The sequence below is a fragment of the Acomys russatus genome, chromosome 6 (genome assembly GCF_903995435.1).
Source record: "Acomys russatus chromosome 6, mAcoRus1.1, whole genome shotgun sequence".
NCBI classification, from domain to species: domain Eukaryota; kingdom Metazoa; phylum Chordata; class Mammalia; order Rodentia; family Muridae; genus Acomys; species Acomys russatus.
Window position 1 is genome coordinate 70,253,297 of NC_067142.1, and position 25,351 is coordinate 70,278,647.

General features: G+C 40.7%; 1 protein-coding gene across 4 annotated transcripts in view; it reads right to left on the reverse strand.

The window, feature by feature from the left end:
• The window catches only part of Rgs7 (regulator of G protein signaling 7), a 366,490-nt gene that overhangs the window by 159,817 nt on the left and 181,322 nt on the right, over positions 1-25,351 (reverse strand). For all 4 annotated transcript variants that reach the window (XM_051147937.1, XM_051147939.1, XM_051147940.1 and 1 more), the window contains exon 3: positions 11,798-11,894. In XM_051147937.1, coding sequence (XP_051003894.1) covers positions 11,798-11,894 — 97 coding nt within the window. The remainder of the gene's footprint in view (positions 1-11,797; positions 11,895-25,351) is intronic.

The window sequence follows — 25,351 nt, forward strand, 5'->3', positions numbered from 1 at the left end:
CTTTAAAAATAAAGGAATTTACATAAAGTCTGGCTATAAAGACATAACCACCCATTCCATGTGGAAAAGGGCAGAATGAAAATAACAAATATAGAAAAAGAGGCCCAAACTTCTAAACAGGTACAAGATGCCTAGGGTATGCTGTGGTGGTGGCGCCTGCCTTTAATCCCAGCACTCACTCAGGGGGCAGAGGCAAGCGGATCACTATGAGTTTGAGGCCAGCCTGGTTTACAAAGGGAGTCCAGGATAGCCAAGGCTACACAGAGAAACAACAACAACAAAAATGAGTTTATATAATGTTTATTTAAAACACAATGTCTTTTTTGTTGCTCAGGGCAACTGACCTGTCTCTAGAAATGGGAGGCATTCTCTTGAGAGAGAGAGACTGGCAGATACCATAAGGCCCAGAGAAGGACATTTAGATCTTAGAATCTTGTTTTCATTTCAGTTAGATAATGACTGTCTGTTCTTTGGTAATAGTAATATCACACATCCTCTTCCAGAAGGGATAAACTGAAAGAGACCTGTATACTAACGTTCTTCCTTCTGCTCACACAAGGAACAGAAAACCATCTTTGATTGATCTCTGCATCCTGCACATCTTATACATCTATAATGTAACAACTGTCTAATGCTTGTGAGAAATTATATATTTACAGAACAAAAGAACCTGACACTGGTGATGCTATATCCGATCTGACATGACTCACACTTGCGCATGCTGAGACACTGACACAAGTGGTCCAGCCTCACCGCTGCTCCTCTGAGCCTGCACCTAGGACAGCTTTGGTCCAGTATTTCAGACTGTTCTAAACAGGACTTCTATTAAGCTTAAAATTTCTTAATATTTAGAGATTGTACCACAAATGTTATTACTACCTTGCTTAGCCATTTTTTTCCAATTTTATTTGGGCCCCTGTAAAAGCATTATTCACCCAAAACCAGCAAGAATCAGAGAGAGTGACACCCCATTTCCTTTAAGGGAGGTTAGGTAAGTTTTTGGTTGTTTTCTTGGGCTATGGATGTTTTGTCAGGTGTCTGTGTATTCATTGATTGCTAGCAGGTTAGAAAATACCACCATAATAATAAGCAGTCTAATAATAATCATTGATTAGGTCATACTTCTAAATTAACCCCAGCAGCTTGCTCATATGTATCTTATATTTTGCTAAACATTTCTCTGAGTATATTCACATCCTGATATGTTAATTCTAGTAGTCTATACATGAGTGTAACTGTGGATAGTGTCCTTTCTCATAAATCACCTAACTTATCTCCCAACTCATTCCTGCGGTTGAGCTATTATGAAGCCCTATATAAATTCCTGAAGTCTTTTTATACATTTCTTTTACTTTACTTCCTTGAATTGGATCCAGCCTTCATAATCTCTGCTCTAATTATAAGCCACAAATTGATATTCTCTGTCCCTCTTTTCAAGGGAAACTGCTTTCAAACATCATTAATGCCATTTCCCTGAATTGAACAAAGCTGAGGGTATATATATCAGCAGTGGGGCAATTTCCTAGAATGCTCAAAATGTTGTCCTTAAGTCATAGCACCATGGTGAAAGGGGTCTGGCCCCTGTTAGATTGACCAATGTGTGGCTCAGACAATGAGTGTATAGATAGCACTAATTGGACTCAACGGGTTATACAAAAAATTAAAAGTAATGAAGTCAGGAGATGTTCTGGGAGGGGAGTGGAGAGAACCAGGAGGTAATGGAGCAAGGACGTAGAAAATAAATTATTGAAATACATTGTATACATGTATGAAATTCTCAAGGAATAAATACAAACAAAAACTATCATACTAACACATTAATTTTCTCTTATTCTTCAAAACAAGAAGATAGAATTTTGTCCTCTGTCTTCTCCCCTTAACTCATGCACGCTCCAAACACAGCATCCTCTAACAAAGGTTATTGCAGAGGTGTGAGTAGACTTTCCAGCACCTCTCCTGACAGAGACACTTCCTTTTTACCTAAATGAGTCTGATCCATACTTTATAAAAACTCTGAGCTGTCACCTTTACCAATCAAATCTTTTGACTCAGGATCCCTGGCAGGACCCTATGAGCTTCGACATCAGGATTATAGAATCTCTCCCTCTCCCACTTCCCTCCCTTCTCTCTCTCTCTCTGTCCCTCTCCCCTCCCTCCCTCTCTCTCTCTCTCTCTCTCATGGTCTCACTAGAATAGAATATGATCCTCTCATAGTCAAAGAACATATCTTCTTTCTCTAAGCCAGAAAAAAAAAATGCTTCTAATGCCATAAAAACCCAAGTCATGTATAATGTATAATTTACAATTACCAGAGAAGAGTCTACAATCCTGAGACTTGGTCAGCCCCAAATACCCAATCAAATAAAACCAAGAAGTTAGTGCTCATGTTGCAGCTTACGTGATACATACTGTAAAACATGACTTTAGAGAATTTTTTCACTCAAATATCACTGAGATTAGACTAGTTTTCACAAGAAGTTCTTTCTGTAAAGCTAAATAATTTGCATACGTGACAAACATGAAAGTGCACCCACTTTCTAAATCATCAACATAAAAGCAAATATTCCCACTAAAAATTATAATGATTGTTCCCGCAGCTAACAACTATCTAATGAACACCTCCTATGCTGGATGCTGACTTTGATGCTGGGATGACAGGAGTAGCATTATGGAGTCTTCCTGTAGTACACAGGATTGCCAAGGAGACAGACATTACCCATTGCCACTGTGAAGGAGTTTATACTTTCTAGATGGAATAAAGTACTCTAAAAGAAAACAGCCTAGTGTTAGGAGACAATGCAAGAAAGGAAACTAGTGTAGATTTGAAGAGATCGTTTCTAAACAGAGCAAATGGGGGAAGGACCATAAGTGTTTCTGGTCAGGCAAACAAACAAACAAACAAACAAAGAAACAAAAACATGGTGGCAGGATATCCATGCCAGGATAGAGTGAGATGAAGGCAAGTCTGGACAGTTACTTTTGTGGCTAGAAGCAAAGCAGCACTATGAAAGGAGGTCCAAGAGTTCAGTAATGACAGAACCATGTTGTTGTGCAAGGATAAAGTGAAGCAGAATATTCCACCCCAAAGCAAACCACTTGGGCACACTGGCAATTATGACCTCCACACAACTGAGAAACAGAAGATTCAGGCAGGACTTTTTACTTCCACCCTTTGTACTTAGCACAAAGCATATCTACCCCTTAAGAAAGGCAATTCCTGGGGCCAGCTTTCAGCTAAGATGGAGCACAGACATTAAAGGAGCCTGCATAAACAAAGCTGATGAAAATAACCTCACTATCCATTCACACACACACACACACACACACACACACACACACACACACACACACTCATCACTGCCACACAATATGGTCCCTGTTGCTTTTCCTACAATTTACTTCTCTAATCTCAAACTCCTTGATTCTCACCTTCTCCACTTCTCCACAATGTATCATCCTTTGTTACAAATGCTCCAAGTCTAACCATTCATTAGGAGTTTACGCTTCTTTTCTACAAAGCCCAACATCCTGCATAAAAATGCACTGACTACATTCATGTACCTGTCTCCTGTTGTCTGTTTTTCTTTGATTTCATTGGTAGGCCTCATGAAGAAGAAGAAGGAGGAGGAGGAGGGGGAGGAGGAGGGGGAGGAGGAGGAGAAGAACAAGAAGAAGAAGAAGAAGAACAAGAACAAGAAGAAGAACAAGAAGAAGAAGAAGAAGAACAAGAACAAGAAGAACAAGAACAACAAAGACAAGAAAAAGAACACAAAACTTTCATCTTGTTAAGGAATTGGCTTTATTCTAAAAGGAAAGACTAACATTGGTGAGCATTGTTGAGTGTTTTGCTCATGAAGTAGATCTAATATTCTTGGTGCTGTGCCTCATATTATTTAACAGTGCCAAACTCTTAAATTGTGAGGTTCATGAATACATCTGTCTTTATCTTATTTCCCCAATAAACCAGCTCTCAAAATGAAAAAAAAAAAAAAAAAGAGAGAGAGAGAGATTTGAAAATATCAGTGTTGCTGTGAGGAAAGAGAGGATGTCATGTAAAGGGGGGGGGGCAGAACCTAAGTGTGAGGAGAGAACCTGTTTCAGACTAGAGCCATACTAGAGCATATGGTCAGATGACAAAGTATTTTGTGGCGACTCTGAGCAAGACATTGACAATACCTGATGGCAGAGTAGACTGAAGAAGAGGAGGCGATAGAAAGAGACAGGGTGATGACAGCCTTTTTTATGTAATAATATTTGTACTGACAGGAAATGAGAAGAGGCTAAGGATAAGACGATGTGTCTCATTTTGAACATGTTGAATTTGAGATACTAAAATTGAAATATTGTATTAGAGGCTGGGTTAAAGGGAAGCGTATGAGTTACACAAGTGTGTTAGCATGAGATTCATAATTAAAGTCATAAACATGAATGACACTGAGAAAAGAAATAGGCTGAGGATCCATCGCTGTGTAACAGTTTCATTTATTTTGTGATAATCTGCACAAGGACAGTCAGCCTGGGGTGTCTAGGTTCAGGGCTAGCCAGCTCTATCCTACCTTTCCTTCTTCATCACCAATTCTCTCGACTGCACATTTATAAGGAAACAGAACCTTAAGAAATTTGTAGGTCTAATGGCCAAACTTTAAAGAAACTAGAAAGGTTTAGTCAAGGTCATGGTCACCTACAAAAGAAACAAAGATCAGGGCTTTTTTATAAGCACTCCAAAAGATTTCCCTCTGGAGGGCCTGCAGACTGGAGAGTGGGTAGAAGCATCTATAGCACCCAGTGACCTAAAGTAATAGTTATGTCTTTGTCATGCAGAAATAGTAGGTGTTTTGTACAGAGAAAAACTCAAGCCAGAGGTCAGGATGGCAATTGTGTTCAATAACGGCTCCACTGCAGATTAAATATTAGCATACTGTAAATAGCAGGCCAAGGGATTGAACCTACTCACCCTCCAAATCCTTCTCTATGAAACAAACAATGTTTACTTGTAACGTTGTGAAAAAAATAAATCCATGAATTTAAAGTTCTAACTATATAGCAGCTTTCTAAATTACCAATTAATGTTAAACCCAAAGTCAACATAAAGATAGATGTCTATCGGTGAAAACAAAACAAAGAAAATGTGAGCCAGGCATGGTGTGGCACTCCTGCAACCCCAGCACTCAGGAGGCTCAGGGAGGAAGACAGGGAATATGACGCCAACCTGGGCTCTCAGTGAGTGACGCTGAGTCTCAAGTTAAAAAAAAAAAAAAAAAAAAAAAAAGCAGAACAGACCTAAGAGGCTTAGTCAAATTCTATAGACACATTGAAATACTAAAACAGCAAATATTCCTCTTACCAGGACTTAAGGAACCATTATGTATTGTAAGCTTATTATATCCTTAACCTCCAAAGCATCTGTGGCTATGTAAACCAGAAATCTACATTCAAATAACATTCAGTCTCCTTATAATGTAATATATGATCTAAGAAGAAAGCACAAAAATATACTATTTCAACACCTCGTTAAGCAACAAAGTGCCTACGTTGTCAGTTCTGAGTCCTTTAAATAGCATGTAGCCAAGATAAAATAGCATGGATATAAAATACTATTACAAAAAAAAACCCAAATACTTTAAAAATATGAAATCATTTATTTCTTCTAGTATTCATAAACCTTTCTTCTCTATTGGAGAGCTCTATTCTGCTTTTGTTAAGTCTCAAGTGTAAAGCATTTCAACTGGCCACAAGGCCATGGATTGCCTCACAGGATTTCAGATGTGAGATGAAGAAACACCATAAGTTACAGGGAGAGTGGGGCCTGACTTTCACACAAACTCTGTTGTCCCATTTCTGACCACGTCCCCTTGATGGGGAAGCCTGGTGGCACTCAGAGTTAGGATAGCAGGTTACCAAGAAGAGACTTGATACCCTATGAAAATATACAGGGGGAGGAGGTCCCTCTCAGTCATAGACATAAGGGAGGGGAGTAAGGGGAAAGTGGGAGGGAGGGAGGAATGGGAGGATACAAGGGATGGGCTAACAATTGAGATGTAATATGAACAAATTAATAAAAAATAAATAAATAAAAAGAATTCTAGGGAAACTGGTTCCACACGAACTGTGACTTATGAAACTCATTTAAGAAAATGTTCATCAAAAGCTACAGAGGTGCCTTTAACTTTACAGCTATCTTTTCCAATCTGCAGATAAAATGGTGCAAATTTGAGTGAACATTTTAATGAAACTTCCTTAGTAATACCTTTCATTTCATATTGTGATGGAGTATTTATGTCAAAAGTCCAGATATAGACCACTCTACCTGAACTGGGAGGATTTGAGGCAAAAATCTCTTCTGGACACATGGAAGACACTTCTCAGATACTGTCTCAAATTTCTCATCTCAGGTGTCTCTTAAATATAACTTGACAATCTACTATTCTTACGTTCCAATGCTCACACCCACCAAATTAAGACAATAAAAGACAGACTGGCTGGGAGGTGCTTAGTGGGCAAAAGACTTGCTGCACGAGTCTGACAGGAAAGCATCCGTGCACAGTGGCAGGCTTCCAACCCTAAAGTCAGAGAGATGGAGACCAACAGCTCCTAGGTGCTCACCACTCAGCCAATGCAGCTGGAGAGATCCAAGTTCAGGAAGACCATGAAATAACATGGACAGCAATTGAAGAAGACACATGCACCAGTACACACATACACACACACACACACACACACACACACACACACACACACACACACACACCAGAGATTAAAAATAACTAATAGAAGAAAAGAGAAGTTGGGATAAAGCTCTAAAGCTCGGGAATAGAGCTCTGGACCTCTGGCTTCAAATGCCAGTATTACAAAAAATAAAATAAATAAATAAATAAATATATATATATATATATATATATATATATATATATATATATATATACCTTAGCAATCTGTTATAGTTGTTCATGCCTATAATTCAGGATATGGAGGGAGGAGGGTCACTGTAAGTTTCAGCCCAAAGTGTGGGACTCTTTCCTTAATAAATTAAAGAAAATAAATGAGTAAATAAAAATGTAATAGATATATGTGATGAATCCGGTGAAAAATATCTATAGAATATTAAATTTACCAGTGAACTTCCTGCCAGTACAAAATAAAATTATAGGTTTCATTGTTTAAGAAAAGACAGGGAGGGAGTCACCTATATATTCCAAGACAGTATTTTCTTAGTAGCTTATTACACAGTAAATGAGGACGATGAGGCACTCAGAGAAACTATAGATCTGTGTCCCCAAAGACTAAAACAAGACCCTCTGGATCCTTCTGTTTTCCCATTCTCCCATACTTCTCTCACCTAGAGTTCCAGAAACCTACAAAAAGAACATTGTGACAGGCAGATCTGGGACCAGGGGTTCTGCTCAAACTATGGCACCAGCCAAGGACTATGCATGCAGTAAACATCGAACCCCTACCCAGATCTAGTCAATGGACAGGACATTCTCCACAGTTGAGTGGAGAGTGGGGACTGACTTTCACACGAACTCTGGTGCCCCATATTTGGCCACGTCCTCTTGATGGGGAGGCCTGGTGACACTCAGAGGAAGGACAGCTGGCTTGCAAGAAGAGACTTGATACTCTATGAGCATATGCAGGGGGAAAAGGTCCCCCTCAGTCACAGTCATAGGGGAGGGGAGTAGGAGGAAAGCAGGAGGGAGGGAGGAATGGGAGGATACAAGGGATGAGATAATAATTGAGATGTAATATGAATGAATTAATAAAAAAAATTAAAAAAAAAGATTAGGACAAGAGGTGCTAGGAACCAGGGATGTCCTTCCTCACCTTCCCTATTTCTACTTCCATTTATGTTTTATTGTTCTCAATGTGCAGATGGCCATGCTCTCTACACAGGACCATAGGTCTTCCTTCAGGCTAACCTCTCCTCTACCCCTACTTCACCCCTTGCCATTACTTTGACATTGTCATCTTAAGAAGCTCATCAGAACCCCAGAGAGTTGATAACCCAGGCTCCGGTTGGTACCCATGCCTAACATACCTATTATGGTACCTGAGCTATTTCTGCAACTGAAAAATCAGTGAGGGACAAAAACACTGTTGTAAGTGAATCTATCCAAGGACAGTTCCTCTCTTGAGTAGCATGGAGGACCTGTCCAAAGATTCCCCCTTTTGTCTTAAACTCATAGACCCCAGAGGAGATGTCTATCTGGGGGCAGGGGGGCAGTTCACAACTGGTAGCAAAACACAAACCAACCTGTATGACATGTTTTAGAACCATAATAGGATTCATTCTGGGTAGGGATCCCAGATGCTGCAGAGAGAAGTGTTAAGTCTCCTGCTTTGCGGCTAGCTGTTTTCATTTTTAGGTGGTTGATGTCGTAATTTGTCTGCTGTAACATGACGTGTATTTACTCTATGCTTGCCTGTGGTTGTTTTTACAATGCTGAGGCTTAAACACAGGGTTTCATATATTTCAGGCAGATGACCTACTACTAAGCCGCATCTTCAGCACTCTCTCCCGAAGCATGGGTTCTGCTTTACAAAGCTAGTCAGTACCCATCTCCACACATAGCTGCTGACATTCTTGATCCTATGACTTGGTGAGACTCTTGGCTTACGGGTCAAGTGAGCACAATGAGCTGCATTATTTTCCCTATCCCTCAGCTTTCCTCCCAAGCGAAACTAACAGACAAAAAGCCATTGGATGGCCTGCACTGCCTGACTTAAGGCTAGGTTCTTTAAAAAAAGATTATCAGAGCTCCTGAAAAATAATCAGAAGACTTGTATAAGCAAAATGGATAGTGGTGAAGCTCTGGGTAAAGTGTGTGGTACTTAAGCCCTGGCCACATTTGCAAACAAGCTTCTGAAGAGACACATTAGAAATACTTCTTAAACCACACTGTTGAAATTGAGGTTCTGATTTACTGGATCCCAGATAGCCCTGGATATTATATTACTATACATTATATTATATTTTTAATAACTTTCCATGTGGTGTGGCTCCCCACTTCTGGGTAAAGGTCTTTTTGATGTCTGTGGCCATTAAGAAGATGAATAGATAACCTGGAAGAGTTGGATGAATGGTATTGAGACTCTTTCTAGTTTACAGAATAACACAGGGCGTGCACAGTGTCCTGTCCCCAGTGATCTTAAGTGCTAGCCTTTCAGAACAACACAGGCCTTCACCAGAGTGGTTTCCAGTATACTGAAGATAGGGAAGTCATCACATGCCTTGTTTCATTGGTGAGAAGAATATAAGAAAGGCCCAGGGAGAGAAAGGGAAGCCCAGAGGGCATGGCATTGATCTGCAGAGGAGGGCAGGAACATGACAAATAATGAACAATGGAGAAGACCATGATAAAGATCTGAGGAGATAAATTATCAAAAATCACTGAAAAGGTAATAAATTAGGTAGAGGTTGAGGCCACTATAAATTGAAATTGTTCTTAGAAAGAGGCCAACAAATTTTAGTCACCTCAAGTCTATTGCAAAGTAACTAACTCTGAGACAGAAACTCCTTAAAATTTCTAAGAATCACAGTCTCATTTTGAACACAAAGATCTCAGCATCATAGTGTATATCTTCCTTGTTTAACTGCCATTGCTATTGTTTTATATTGGCAAATACTAAAACAGGGTTTCTTCCCAAGTTCCATTAACACAGCAATGCTGTCAGTGAAAATGTCTTCCATTTCATTGTTGGGTAATTTCAGACCCTGTTAAAATAGATAAATTTTACAACCAAAGAATGTGAGGCCAAAATACAGGCAATATTCCAACACAAAATTCCTACTGGGGACTTTCTATGTTCCAAAGGGACATTGTCTTCTTGTTATTTTGTCCATTCTATTATTAAAATTTAAAAATATTATTATAACAAAGTTAGAAGGGCAAGGATAGAGGACTACTATTAGTCAAGAAAAATTATTTTTAAAATTATAATAACAGAATTTCCTAGAAAAGTTCAACTTTCTAAAGGAATTCATTAGAGGTTTTTTGTTTTTGTTTTTGTTTTTTTTTTTTAATTAGGGATTGGGGGAGAAAGGGAGAAAGAGAAAGGAGTAAAGAATAGAAACGTCAAAGAGAATAAGGGATAGGGACCAACTTAGGATGGTTTTCATGAAGAGTTATCTTAACTTACTATTGAAAAAGATGGTTTTCAAACAATAAAATGCTCTGAAGTAGATTGATGGGGATAGTGGTGATGACATCTAGTTCCAGGTGTAAGAAGAAGAAGAAACTGAAGCAGACATGAAAAGAAAGAAGGGGACACCATATGTTACTAGAGACATGTCACTCTATGGGAGCTCTCACAAGATTGAGGCCCATCTTTTCTCTCTGAGATTAACAGAGCTATCATCACACTCCAATACCAGGGTCTGCTTGTGTGCCCCATCCAGTGGTCAGTCATACTCTTGTCCAGGGTTGAAACTTCCTGATTACAGCCTTCCCTTGACCCTGATTCAGGAAGAAGCATGCCATGCACACGTCCACTGGTACCTGAGTCACTGTCTCCCAAGTCATCTCTGTTCATCATGGCGCCCTCTCAGGCTTTGGTGGATCTGGCAGCAACTGATTCTTTTTTAACGAGGCTGAGTCAGGGCCCACAACAGGGTCTGTCACAGCCTCATGGAGTCAGAACTCACACTTTTAGCTTATTGTTGTCCATTCTTTCTCTTGGGCTTTACCCCATTTCTAATGATATGCATCGTCTCCTATTTCTGATAAGAATCTATTTCTCAGTCACAGAGATGAAAACAAATGATCTGTGTCCTCTTTCATGCTGTGTGCCCCATTACTAAATTTTCTTGCATTTCCTTGCCTTTCAACCGTTAGGTGTTATAGTGTTTGTATTCAAACAATTCCTACAAGAGCCATGCCCACGCATCATAGCATTGATTTCTTTTTTTTTTTTTTTTTTACTGTGTGTGTGTATGTGTGTGTGTGTGTACTCGTGCATGCATGCATGTGCATATAGATGCACAAGGGTGTACTTGTGTAGTCCCTATTTTAACCTCAAGTGTCTTTCTTCAATTGTTCTCCATCTTTAACAGAGTCTATTACTAAAATTGAAGCCCATCATTAAGCCAGAATGGTTGGTCAATGAATTTTATCATCTTTGATTCATCCCTTCCTCACCAAGGCTGGTGTTCCAGGCATACCCCATAATGTCCAACTTTTGGCATGGCTAATGCAGAGCCAGAATTGATTCCTGAGGCTTGTGGGATAGGTCATTTCTAGACAGAGCCATCTTCTCATCAAACATTCTATGCAAATATTTAAAAGTTCTCTATCACATCTATTTGTCAGAATTCCAATCCTGTGTTTGGCTTTTAGAGACTCAAATTATAACTGCAACCATTCATGTGTGGTTCCCTGCCTACTCTCTGTTCCCAGTTCTCAGGCATAGCTGATATGCCTATGTCCTCCAGGTGATATGATCCTTCCGGACCTTTTCACTTTGGAACAGTGCTGTGTTTCAAGACTCTTTCCCTGACTTCTTGGTTGTCTTGCACTCTCTCAACTTCCACACCTAGTTGCCAGCATAGTTTCATACATCACATTATTTTCCCATTATTATTTCCTTATTTCATGTATGTTCATTCTGTCTTTCCTATGACTCCATGCTGGCCTAGTATTCTTGGCCCATGTCATGTCTTATACTCATCTCCAGGGTCTTAGCACCATGAGGAATCTGCCATGGCATCTTATTAGTTGCTGTTTAACAACACAGTAGAGGTTTAAAAACATTTGTGTGACACACACTGAAGAAAACAGAGCTATGCCAGATGCTCACTTACCAGAGAAGACGCTAGGTATCTTGGAAAGGAAGCTTTTGACAGTGCGGATAGGAATTCCATTTTTTTCATCTTGCATGCGTGCTATGACATCTTCCATCTAAATGATAAAATAAAGAAGACTTTTAGAAAGTTGAATTTTTTTAGAAAATTGTTTTTTCTTAATGTTTGAACACCAGCTTCGCCTAATGAAGAACAGTTCTATATTATTGGCTTTCTAGAATTTGTTACATTAATTTTTTTGGCTTGGTTAACAAGAGGTGGAAACAAGCAACAAGTGGGGAAACAGGCCATTAAAGATATATTAAACTATTGATAAGGATTTTATGCCCCAAATATTATCTTTGACCAGATTATATACTCCTCTGCTTAAAAGGTTGGAATAAATAATATTTGGCACAGAAAGCACTGTCGGCAAATTCATACTATCACAACTGAACTCAGTCCAAAAGCAAGTGAAACCTAGAATGATCTGCAAGGAGTTTCAGTTAACATTCATATTCAACCTGGCTGGAAATGTGGGACAGCCTGGAAATTGCTTATTCCTTAACTTTCTAGTGTGAGAAGATACAGACACACTCATAAACACACACACACACACACACACACAGAGAGAGAGAGAGAGAGAGAGAGAGAGAGAGACAGAGAGAGAGAGAGAGAGAGAGAGAGAGAGAGAGAGAGAGAGAGAGAGAGAGAGAGAGAACCTCCGCCATTGTTTCTGTGTTGTGATATCTTCCTTTCATCTTGTTAGTACACCTTCCTTTGCATTGAAGTGTTTTCATAATTCTGAAAGTCTCTTCATCACCAAGCCTAAGGAGGAATTTAGCTCTATGGGAGCCATTCAAATCAAGGTCTCAGACTCTCTTCATGTGCTTCACACCAATGTGACATAAATCCACACAAGAATCCCTGTGTGTAATGTAGGACTTACAACCCATTCATTCATTTAACCATTCTGCAGTTTGTCAGTGATCACCAATTCTAGATCAAACTCGCCATCAGGTGCTGGGATATGAAAATCTATATGAGAGCATTCCTGCCCTTTAGAAGAAAGGCCAGAGCCAGTGGTGAACACGCAGATGGAATTGAGTAAGGCTTGCAGTTCAATTAGCTCTGTACTAGTATCAATGTCCTACTTTGATAATTATGTCATGTTTATTCAAGATGCTAACACAGGGAAGGCAAGTAATGGCCCAACAGGAAATCTGTTATTTTTGCATCTTTTCTGTGAGTCTAAAATTATTTCAAAATAAAAAGCTTTTTTTAAAAAAATCACATTCTATATACCTAATTCTCACCACATAGTTTTAGAGTGATTTGCAACTAGAAAAAAATTTAATTTGCTTGGATGTGTGTCATCAGATTTCTTAACATGTGAAATATCCATGTGGGAAGAATGGATTTTCATGTAAGACAAGTTGGGTTTGACTCTTAACTATTATACTTACTGTACTTTGAACACATTAAATGATTTCACTAAGATTCACTCTCCTCTTTCATAAAATAGTGAGAACAATGCTTAGAATTAATCCTTTTCAGTGTTGCATGGGGACCTGGTGTTGGGACTGGGGTGGAATAAAATAGTTTAAAGTTAAATGATGCCACCTACATAACGTCTGGCAAACACAGGATGATGCACACTGGACATGAAATGTTCTATATACCCCTGAGTCTTCCAAGTCTTTTCTCCATCTTCAGGTTCCTCAGCATGTGTGGCCATCATTAGCTGTGTCCTGTTGCCTGACTCATGGTTCAGCACTAACTCCAGGGAAGCCAGCCTCATGAACACATCAATGTGGTGGACAACTGTGAGGACAGAGTGGGAAGCAAGACCCCGTGGACCATCCTTCCTTTCTCGGCTGCGGGTCTATATTCAGTTCTGCATCGGCAGGGGCAGGGGAGGGGAGGGGCAGCTTCAGGGGGTCATCACGTGTGCTCAGAGAAGTGGGCTTCAGGCCAGACCCACAGGTGCACAGATACATGGAGTTGGGGTTATTTTGCTGCTCTTCTCCTATCCCTTTCTCTTTGATTGGTGTGCTCAGTTCAAGTAGAAATGAAAGAAATTTAGATTATCAGGACTCTAAAAGCCGTAACAGGAATCAAGTGCTCCACGTCAGTAGTGAATATATCTAAGCATAGAAACATAAAATATCCTACTGACTCTTCAGTGCTGTTTGCCCTTGATTCACCTGACGCAATGTACAGATATGAAGAATAAACTGCTTCACCTGCTTCATATCAGCCCTTAAGCCCCTGTATTATCTGCTTAAAGGCTTAAACTGGGTTGATTAGACAGCCACAGAGCCCCTCTGCCTCCTCTGGGGTCACCCAGGACTGTGGCACTGACGAATGCCAGTACAGAGCAATGAGTAGGGGCACTTTTTCCATGAAGCCAATTCTGTATTGAGGGGCACTATGGAGCAAGGCTAAGAGGATGAAAGTTTAATGTGACTTGTGTTGTTGTATGTCACAAACTTTCATTTTTCCTATATGTTTTCCTCATTTGGGGGGTTCTTGCTATGTAGCCCAATTTGAGAGCCTTCTGCCTGTACCTCCTGAATGCTCAGATATAAACTATAATTTCTATAATGGGAAAAATCTTAACTATAATGTGAAAAGTAGAATTGGTGCTCTAAACTGAGCCTACAAATATGAAAAGGTGTCTAGCTGCTTTAATGTTTGTTTGGATATGATTTGTCCACAAATGTCTCTGTGGACTACATGAGCAACACAAGGCAAAAATCAAACACAAAGGAAAAGACAACAAACTAGTTCCTAAATGCTAAAGTGAGCTGGCTACAAAAAACACCTGTTAAAATCTGTCTTCTACCTTCTATCATGGGGTGTGTAGATCTTATGGCACTCTTTAAAATAAGGCTGGTTATCTGCCTTAGAAACATTAGCAACAGCCGTTAGGTAAGAAAAACGATGGTAAACCCAGGCAAATTGGTTAATAGAGGAAAGAGAAATGGCAAGAGAATAGGAGATTGTAAAACTAATTCTAGCAAATATTAAAAGTGTTCGGGACAATTTAGTTTAAGACCAAAGGAGGAACACACACACATGCACATGCACACGCACGCACACACACACACACACACACACACACACACACACACACACACACACACACACTTTAAGAGTTCCATGAGAAGATCTAAGACATACATGCATGTTGTGCTCATGTGGTGTGTCTATGTATGTGAGTATGTATCAATAAACACACACACGCAAAACACACACATACACACACACAGTGTCATTGTTGTCTTTAAGAGAACATGGAAACAGCCTAAGTGTCCCTCAGTAGAAGAGTGGATAAAGAAACTGTGGTACATATACACTATGGAATACTACTCAGCTATTAAAAACAAGGAATTCCCGAAATTTGTGGATAAATGGATTGAGCTAGAAATGATCATAATGAGTGAGTTAACCCAGAAGCAGAAAGAATCAAATGGTATATACTCACTTATATCTGCATACTAGCCCAAGGGGCATGTCCCACGAAAGCCTTCACTTACCAGGAAACTGGGACAGAGGGGAAGGCATCCTATTGGGACTCTAAATGAGAGACGCATGGGAGAATAGCAAAATAAAAGGATACAGAGGGTCCTAGAAACCTACAAGTAGAACAATATGATAGGCAGATTTGGGCCCAGGGGTCCCGCTCAAACTAAGGCACCAGCCAAGGACAATAAAGGAGGTAAACTTTAAACCCCTTCCCAGATCTAGCCAATGGTCAGAATATTCTCCACAGTTGAGTGGAGAGTGTGATATGACTTTCTCACGTACTCTGGTGCCTCACATTTGACCATGTCCCCTGGAGGGGGAGACCTGGTGGCACTCAGAGGAAGGACAGCAGGTTGCCAAGAAGAGACTTGATACCCTATGAGAATATACAGGGGGAGGTAATCCCCCCTCAGGAACAGTCATAGGGGAGGGGAATAATGGGAAAATGGGGGGGGGGGAGGAATGGGAGGATACAAGGGATGGGATAACCATTGAGATGTAACAAGAATAAATTAATAAAAAAAAATTAAAAAAAAAAAAAGAGATTCTAGTACTCAACAAACACACTCAAACCCACAGACTCTCATGTGCCGGCAAGAGAATGACACTGTCTTTGTACATATCCTTGGACACTATTCTGCGTGTGTTACATCACCTTCCGATTAATGATAACACCGAATGCAATTTGAGTGCTGTGAGTCATTGTTTTAGTGTATTTTGGGAACATAATGGCAAAGAGAAACATCTACAGGTCACTTCTAACTTAGATTTCTTGTAGACGGCGTTTGTATTGGTGCCTTAAAGGTAGGGAATTTGATTAGAAGACTTCTTTAGAGGAGTGAAAACATGGAATCCAAGAGAGCACTGTTGGCAAAACCAACCCGTCTACACGAGCTAACTCGTTGTTTGACAAAAGTTGCGCAACGGTCTTTTGCAGAGCACCTTTGAGGACACCTTTGCCTCAGGGCATTCAATGCTCTTTAAAACTTATGCTATGAAATCATTCACATATGAACTGTGGGAAAACTTCATTTTCCCCTTAGATGGGAACTTATTGAAAAAATAAACCTTATCTCATTCATCTTTGTAATACTGAAATAGTAAATGTCTGGTCAATGATACAAGTTCAATTTAAGAAAAACACACAAACGAAAAGACAAATTGTTGATGGCATATCTTTAAATTTTCTGAGAGGCCCAAGTAAAGAAGAAAGTTCAATTACTTCTAAGTTTTGTTATGAGGTATTTGAAATTATCTTTTTTTAAAAAAAAACTAGTATATAGTGTAAAAGATGCTAATGTTAGAACTAGGGTGATGCTTCTCTGTCTTCTGCTTGTAAGTTAAAACTCTTTTTGGCTTTCAGTCCTATTGAATGAAGGAGTCTCTTGACTCATATATTAGAAGAATTTCTCCCCTGAATGTTTCACATTAAGTCAGTGGCCTGAGACTGCTTGTCACTGCAACTCACACTTATATGTAGGGTCTCGAGATAGAAGAGCTCTTTTTAGAGGGATTCATGGTTATCCTTTCTTCTGGAATAGTGTAAGCAGCAGATCTGGGATTGGGAGATGTTCACACACCAATCGGGCTAAACAGTTCCAGCCCACACAATGCAAAAGCACGTTCTGCAGATCCACCTTTAAAGAGCCTCAAGTCATTAAAGAGAGGCCGCAGACAGGTCCCAATGTGCTATGGGTACCCTTTCTAGCTCTCCAGTGTTCATCAGCAGTGCAGTTATGTTGACCAGGAAGTTTTGTATAATGCCATAAGCATTGACTTCATTATCCCCCATCACACTCTGAGACAGACACCCTGACTGTCAGCAACGCACCAAAGTAAGGCCAACACATGTTATACTGCCATGGTTCTGAGAGAAAAACGAATGGATCACAATTTCAAAGCAAGTCTTCCAACTCCGTATGATAATCCACCATCAAGTGCAGACATTTGGAGAGTTCATGAGAGCCTCACTGAGCGTCACGAATGGGTTTTTCCCCTGTGCACATACTTTCAATCGATCAGGTGCTCCGTCATCTGAGGTGCTAGCTGTGGAAAATGGGAGAAACGGACGCTAAAGTGCTTCTTTGATTCCTTAAGCAATTAGGTGGAGGCAGGTATGCTGAAATTTAAGTCCACCTGTGCAATTCTTTTTCTTTCAGAAACCTTTTCCACGGGCGGGGGGGGGGGGGGGGGGGGGTGGCGAATGATGCGTGCTTCCGAGGTGAGCAGTGGTGAGCAGACAAAGCAGAGCCAGTTTCTAATGAGGGTCAAATGATGATGAGATTAAAAAGTGCAACACAAACTGGTTTTCTGCTGCAGTGACTCAATTAAGACTGTAATTGATGCTTTTCCCCCACACTGCAGCTCATTTCATGTATAGAAGCTGCTGTTCACATTAATAACAACTGTGAGTATAAGCCAGTAAGAGCTACTTATGAAAATCGGGGCCAGATCATTCATTGGATATTTTTTTTTTCAAAAACAGGAGCTGATTTTAAAGATTAAGAAATTTTCCTTTTATGATTTTTAAAGAAATAAATTTTAACGTATGCCATTTTAATTTTTAAAAGTATTTCTTTCATCTATCTCAAGGAATATAAGATCTATTCACATAAAATAGATAAAACCTTTAAACAATGTCCATTATATCTGTTGGGATTACTTGGGTTATAAACCGAGACTATACCAATTTAGCGTGTATGTGTGTGTGTATATATATTTATATAGATATAGATAGATATAGATATATAGATATAGATAGATATAGATATACATATAGATAGATAGATAGATAGAGACAGAGATATATAGATTAATTTGTGTGATACTGAGCTTGTTTTAGGACTTTGCACTTGTCTCCTCCTGGGGTGGTCATTCTTGCTCTCTTCTTAGCATCTTCTTAGTGCTCCATGCACAGATTCAAGGACAAGGTTTCCCACACCACCTGAGCTTGGCTGTAGCTGTTCCAGGCCCCTGGGAAAGCCTTGTTTTTTGCATTCATTCCCATATTTGAATTTGAAGCGGACATTCTAATATCTAATTGTGGAGGACAGTGGAACTGCAAGGGATGCTTGACAGACCAAGAGTGGTGTTTGTTATTGTCTTGTGCAGCATGAAACAAGGCAGTGGGAGAGAGTCAAAGAACAGGAAGTTGACAAGAAAGGCAGTCTGGGAGGCAGAGGAGTGAGGGAGGAGGCTTAATAAGGAAAGTCAAAAATAAAACAAAACAATGACAAGAACTGAAACTGAGAAGGCCTTTGGCCAAAAAAGAAAGAAAGAAAGAAAGAAAGAAAGAAAAAGGTAAAAACCCTCAAGAAGTTGCATGGTTATAAAACAGGAAGAAAATACGGTAAGCGAGGTGCTCTTCCAGCAATTACTGGAAATCTTTGTCCATAGTATATGTGCCATAGTTTTCAGAATTGCCTTACTCCATGGGGTGTCATTTTTGTAGCCTTCAAGAGTCAGTTCAAGTAGAAGAGTCATGGGGGGAAACTAGGAAGGCTTTGTTGGAAACAAGGAAGCCTGAGGCTGGATGGAGGGAGAGGATGGCAACAAAGACACAGAGCACAGAAGTGTTTGGGTCTAAGACCCCCTCTGTGTCTTCAAGATGGAAATGAGTAAGCCTCCTGGGCAAACTGAGGGATTTTAGGATTTTAAATCTCACCGAAAGGTGCCTCCACTGACCTAAGGGCTCTCCTGCCTTTCTACTGGAAGCAGAGAGGAGGTCTTGCTGTTTTTTGCACCAGCTCTAATACAGCAGGGCAAAGCAGAACTGCATGCTGCAGCTAGGCAGCACCAAGCCAGCCCTGTGGTCACATGATTTTCCAGGCCTCCAAGAGAAAGAGACAGAGGCAAGGATGGAAAGAACCAGAATTCAGATCCCGGCACTCGTGTCAGGTGTTTGACAATCACCTGTAATTCCAGCTCCTGAGAATCTGACGCTTTCTTCTGTCCTTCAGGGATGTCTGTACTCATGTGCACTAGGAACATACTGACACATGGAGAGACAAACAATTAAAAGCAAATAAATGAACTTTCATTGCAGTTGCTAGGAAGGTATCTCAGTCAGCAAGGTGTTTATTTGTTGTGCAACTAAGAGAAGCTGCATTCTGGGCTGGGGTGCCTTGCAATCCCTGTGCTGGCAAGACAGAAACAGGAAGATCCTATGGCCAGCAATCCTACCATACTCAACTGGTCCCAGGGAAGTGAGTGACTACGTCTCAAAAACTGAAGGTAGGCAGCTCCTGAGAAATGACAGGCAAAATTGGACTCTAGATCTGCATGTGTGTATAAAACATGTACATCTCTACCTGCACAAGCATGAACATGTAAATAAGCACGCATGTGCACGCATGCGCACACGCACATACACACATACACACACACCTTTCAAAGAACAGACAATCCCACGAACTCTTCAATATAAGTGGTTGTTCTGATTTCTCCATCGTATAATCCAAAACTGCTATACTATCCCTCCACCTTCCTACTCCAACCTCTACATAACTCCTGCTGCACACACACTTGCCAATGGCTCAGGCCTCACCTCACACCCGGGCTCGCTGCAGGATCCCTCTTGTTCCCATCTGTGCCTGGGGAAAAACAATTATGCTCCCAGGATCCCGTCAAATGTTAATGTCTTACTAAGTCTTTCCCATTCCTTCCTCTGACAGCAAATGTTGTCTTCTTTTCCAGTGACCCTCCACTCCCTTTATGGCCAATGCCTGGATGTTTTGTGTCCCCTTCGCTCCCTGAGGCACAGAACACAATTGTGGAAGGCATCGGTTTCTATCTTGTTTGCATGTCTGACTTGTTTTCTTGCCTTTGTGTGCTTGTTTCTGTCTTTCATTTTGTTTTGTGCTATTTTACAGGGTGGATTTGGTATTTTGCTTGGTTATTTGTTTGCTTCCTTTGGAGGCCAGTGTCTCACAAAATAGCATAGTCCGGCCTTGAAAATGTAATCCCCCTGTCTCCACCTCTCAAGTGCTTGGATTATAGGGATATACCGCCAACCCTAGACTTTTGATTAGCTTTACCATGAGTATAAAAAACTGTCACCAGTATAATTAAGGATATTTCCTAGTTCATTCTTAAAGAATTATCATTTTAATAGGATTAAAATGTTAAGCTTAATTCTGTTATTCAAACATCTGTTGTCACATATTTTGAAGTTAAATATCCTTACTGCCTGCTTTATTTTTGGTAAACATTGTGGGGCACAAGCCACATAAGGACATATTGGTTAATAACTGACTTTATGGCAGATCCCTGAGTTCAAGGCCAGCCTGGTCAACAAAGCAAGTCCAGGACAGTCAAGGCTACACAGAGAAACCCTGTCTCAAAATACCAAACAACAACAACAAAAACAAACATGCAAACAAAGAAACTTCCCAAAAATGTTTCAGACATTATTTAAGAAGAATAATGGTGATTGTGGTAGAATTGGAAGAAATGACAGTGTAGGGAAGAAATTTTGATTTTACTTGTAATTGGAAGAAAACAAGAGGTGAGCTCAGACTTCCATCAACTCACTGAGTTGGTGATTCTATCCACTAAGTGACAGAGAACACTGGAAGTGAAACAGATATGATGGGATTATGAAAAAAAAAAAAAAAAAAACTAACTGCACATATGACAATGGTCTCCTGTCACCTATTAATGACATAGCCGCAATTACCCCAGATTCACCACAAGGCCATGAAGAGGCAGCATCCTTGTACACAACACACAAACATCCTTTGTGTTGACATTGGTGTGAACAAAACCGAGTGAGCTTCCAACCCTATAAAGTACATAGCACATTTATATCCCACAGAGTATTTGATAACCTCAGTTAGTGGTTGCTAGTTACATATCTAGTATACTATACCTTTGTTGTTAAAGTGGAATATAGAAGGGCTTAAAGGGAGGGAAAGGACAAATGAAAGGATGTATTACAATCCTAAAAATATTTTTTAAAGAGGTACACCTACTAAAAATAAAAAGTTTACTGCAAAGTCATGTCATCATGTGCCTCAAACATCTTATGCCTTCCCCTGCCTTGTAATGGTATCGTTTATTTTCTGCTGCACACACAATGATCTCATATACTTAACCTCATTTACCTTTGAGTAGCCTGGCCCTCTATCAGCAGCATGCTACCTGTATGTAGTCAAGGTGTGGGGAGGAGTGTATCATTCATTTTCTTACATGGTGAAATGGCCTAACATATTCGTTTTAAAAAGGCAACCGGGTGGAGGATGTTACAACCTGAAGGTAAGGCCGGCAGTGAGGCATGCTGCCTGCACAAGGCGAGTTGATAGTCTGTCTGAGGTGTCATGCTTTTCCATGGTTTAAAGTGGGTTTCTACTGATGTGGAGTCTGGCTTTTCCCCCTGGGCAGCACTTCTGGTTTATTTATTTCATACATTGATTTTTGAAATTTCCAATTGCTAGAACTCTTTAGAGATCAGTGAGTAAAGCATAGATGAGCAAAGGGGCTTTTCCGCTTTAATAATCTTCTCATCAGTCCTGCCAATTCAAGGTTCTACGAAGTTAAAGTGGATCTTATTTTTCAGAAGTCTCTGGTCAGCTGTATTGATCATCCCAGCCTACTGAACACTGTAGCCTTGATCGTCTTGTGCTCCTGCCAAATTCAAGGTGCTATGACGCTAAAGTGCATCTTACTTTTTCAGGAGCACCTAGGCAGCAGTATTGATTGTTCCAGCCCACTGAACAATAGCCTTGAAAGCAGAGAAAATTTCAGTCGATCTTTCTGATTCACTGTGGTTTATTTATATATATATATATATATATATATATATATATATATATATATATATATATATATAAAGATAGAAAGGGGTTCTGGCAAACCTTTCCTTTTCACTCATCCATCCATGAAAGAATGCTCTCTGCTCAACACTCACCTACAATTATGCCTTTGGCTCTACTCTCAGGAGACCAATTAGAGACAGGTCTAACTAATTTACACAAAACCCATCATGAAGTAGGTCCAAACTCAACAGGCAAACATACAGCTGTTGATCCAGTGATCAAGGCTTTTATGTCCCCAAGTTTTGTTGTCTCCATGAGGGTGTGGAGATGAAGCATACCTGGCGCCTGCTTCATGATGCTCTCAGTGAGTCATATGAAATGAAGGTGTTCCCAGGCAGCTGTGACTATTGATTTATGGGTAGAATGTGGGCATTATAAGGTCACGGCAGAGATGCTGGGCTATTCCACTGTTTCCCCTTTTGGCATGAGACTCCTGAATGGTTTGGAATGCCCTACGCTGGGTCAACAGCTCCTGTATCCGCAACAGTCAAGTGCGAGCTTTTTCCCCCCCAGAAAATGTTTAACAGGTTTAATTATAATTGTTATAAAGTTGAGCTGTTGAAATGTGTTCACTGAACCATTTTGCTTGCTTTAGTGCTTTGCATCTTTCATCTATATTAAAAATTCTCACACAAATGAAAATGAAAAACTGCCAATACCTGATTTCTGTCGCCTTTTTTTTCCCCACTCGTAATCATATACTTTGGTACCTTTTGACCCCATGGGAAAAAAATATCTAACACTCAGAATTACTAATAATAGGAAGAAGAGGGGAAAAAGGTTTTGCTTTCTTTTGTTTTGTTTTGAGAATGAAATGTTTCTCTTCATTGTGGACTCTTAAGCATGTTCTCCATGTATGAGGCATGCTAGCTGGCTATGTGCTGGCATGGATACCTCACAGGTTGGAATCTTCAAAAAGGACAACCAGATAGGCTTCACTTGCCTCCTGCAAAGCACCAACAGCTGCACTCTGGAAGCACAGATCTGTTTTGAAGTCCTGAGCAATTTCTCATACAGATGCAGGAAGGGGAGCTTGTGAATGTAAAGTCCAGTGGACTTTTGATAGCACCTGATTTCACTTGAGGGCCACAGTGCCAGGTCTGCCTGTATCGATGATGTTTCTTCACCCCTCCAGTAGAGGGTGCACTCTTGCAAGCAGCTTCCATAGCCAGTTGTTTCCTGGGTGCTTTACCACCAGTGGACATAAGAGCCATGGTAAGGGCACGCCCTCCTTACTTACCCACTACCCCCACCTCTGTCTCCTTTGTCTGCAGCTCGGCAAGCAAGGCTTTTGATTTCTTTACAAGAGGGTAGATATTTGTCTTCAAGAATGAAAGTACCGAATCTGCTTCTAAATCTGCACCTATTCTATTAACACTTTGGTACTCCAGTGGATTGAGTCTGAAGTGCAGAGGAAAGCAATTGTCCCTTCCTCACGTTCTAGAACCTGAAGCTCATTCCAACCTGTCATTTGCTGAGCGGCTTTAGGAGAAGTCGCTGAACCTCTTTGGGGGGGCTGGCAGGTCTTTCTTCTTTACGCACTGAGGATTCTGCCTCCTTAATACAGAGTGTGCTAAACAGCCATGCCCACACCCCCTACCCCATGCAGAGGCTGAAACAACACAATTTCCAAGAGTTCACGACTCAGAACTGAGATGTACTGAATGGCTACTACGACCGTCTTGTGCTCACTCTATGATCCATCTCAAATTACATTACAGGTGTGTGTGTGTGTGTGTGTGTGTGTGTGTGTGTGTGTGTGTGTACAATTCCTTCTGTCATATTCATTGGAAGTTTCTGGATAATAAATATTTGTCTTATCATCCTTAAGTCCAGAAACTTCTAATGACTACGACAGGAGACTAAATACACAGCATCAAGGGAAGGAACTCAGAACAATGATTCAGCACACTTACAACTGACCTAGAAGAGGCACCAGAAGATCTCCTGAAAAGGAGAGCAGAGGGTTGAGATCTGAGCAGTGGCTTCTGGCTTCCAGGAGTTCTACGCCTGTTTCCAACTAATGAATGGCAAGAAATGCTTCCCTATCCCAACACTTGCCCACAGGCAGGGCAGAACACACATGAAGCTTCCAATCCAGGCTCTCCCTCAGCCCCTCCCTCCCTCCGTCCCTCCGTTCCTCCCTCCCTTCCTGCCTCCCTCCTTCTTCTTTAATGTTTTCCAACTCTCCCCTTCCAGCTTTTGAGTTTCTGCCAAGCATATTGATGGTGAGTGACTCACTCACTACAGCAATTGCTAAATATAGATTATTTTTCTCACATGGGTAGGCTTCCATTACATCCACACATTCACAAACTCAGTTATACCTCCCTGTACAGTATACGTACTGTATCATTGCATTCCTGAGAAGGGGTTGAAGTCAATCTATGTCTGACAGTGATGCTTTTTATTGAAGCAATGTGGCACCTTCCAGCTGTGAAGTTTTATGCGTAAGTAACACATTGAGAGCTAATCTGTGGCTTCGCAACTAGTTGAACCACAGACCAGAACTATATTATTCACATGTGTGGAAAGCGTTACCTCTGGACATGTAAAGAACTTTGTTGCCTTAAACTTTCATACCTAAAAAGCTCTAAAGGACCATATTAACTCTAATCTACCCCGCTCACAGCAACACTTTACCCTTCACCCAGGAGCCCGGATTCAGGTACATGTCTTCTAGGAGACATTTCTGCTCCTGCTGCAATGAATCCACTCTTTCAAATATGCACATGATCATCCTTCTGGTTCCTGAAAACTACAAGTAGCAACCGGAGGGGAATGGTTGTCTTCCCCACCACAGTGTGTCGGTAGTAAAGGACAACACAATGAGGCAGTGGCTTGGTCTGGCTGCTCCTGTCTTTCTTGGGAGCCCTGGACACTTGTTTTGAATCAGTTTCTCTTTTAGGATGTATTTTTCATTGGGGTATTTGGGGAACAAGGACTCTATTTATTGTGTCATATGAAGACATCACATTATACAAACTGTAAAGTGTATACCGGTGACAAGGGACAGAAGGGAAACTGCTCCAGAAAATTCTCATATGAGCACTAGTGAGGCCCAAGTACTTAACCCAGGTCCTCCTCCAGTCTGGCCTCTCTAGGAACTGGTCTCACTCATTCTTATGCCTTTTCGACCGTAGCTGACTAACCCTCCTGTACTGGGTGCTCGGAGCAGAGCCATGGCAGGTGCTCTTGCTTCTGAGGGCCTCTGGCAGTATCTTTTGTG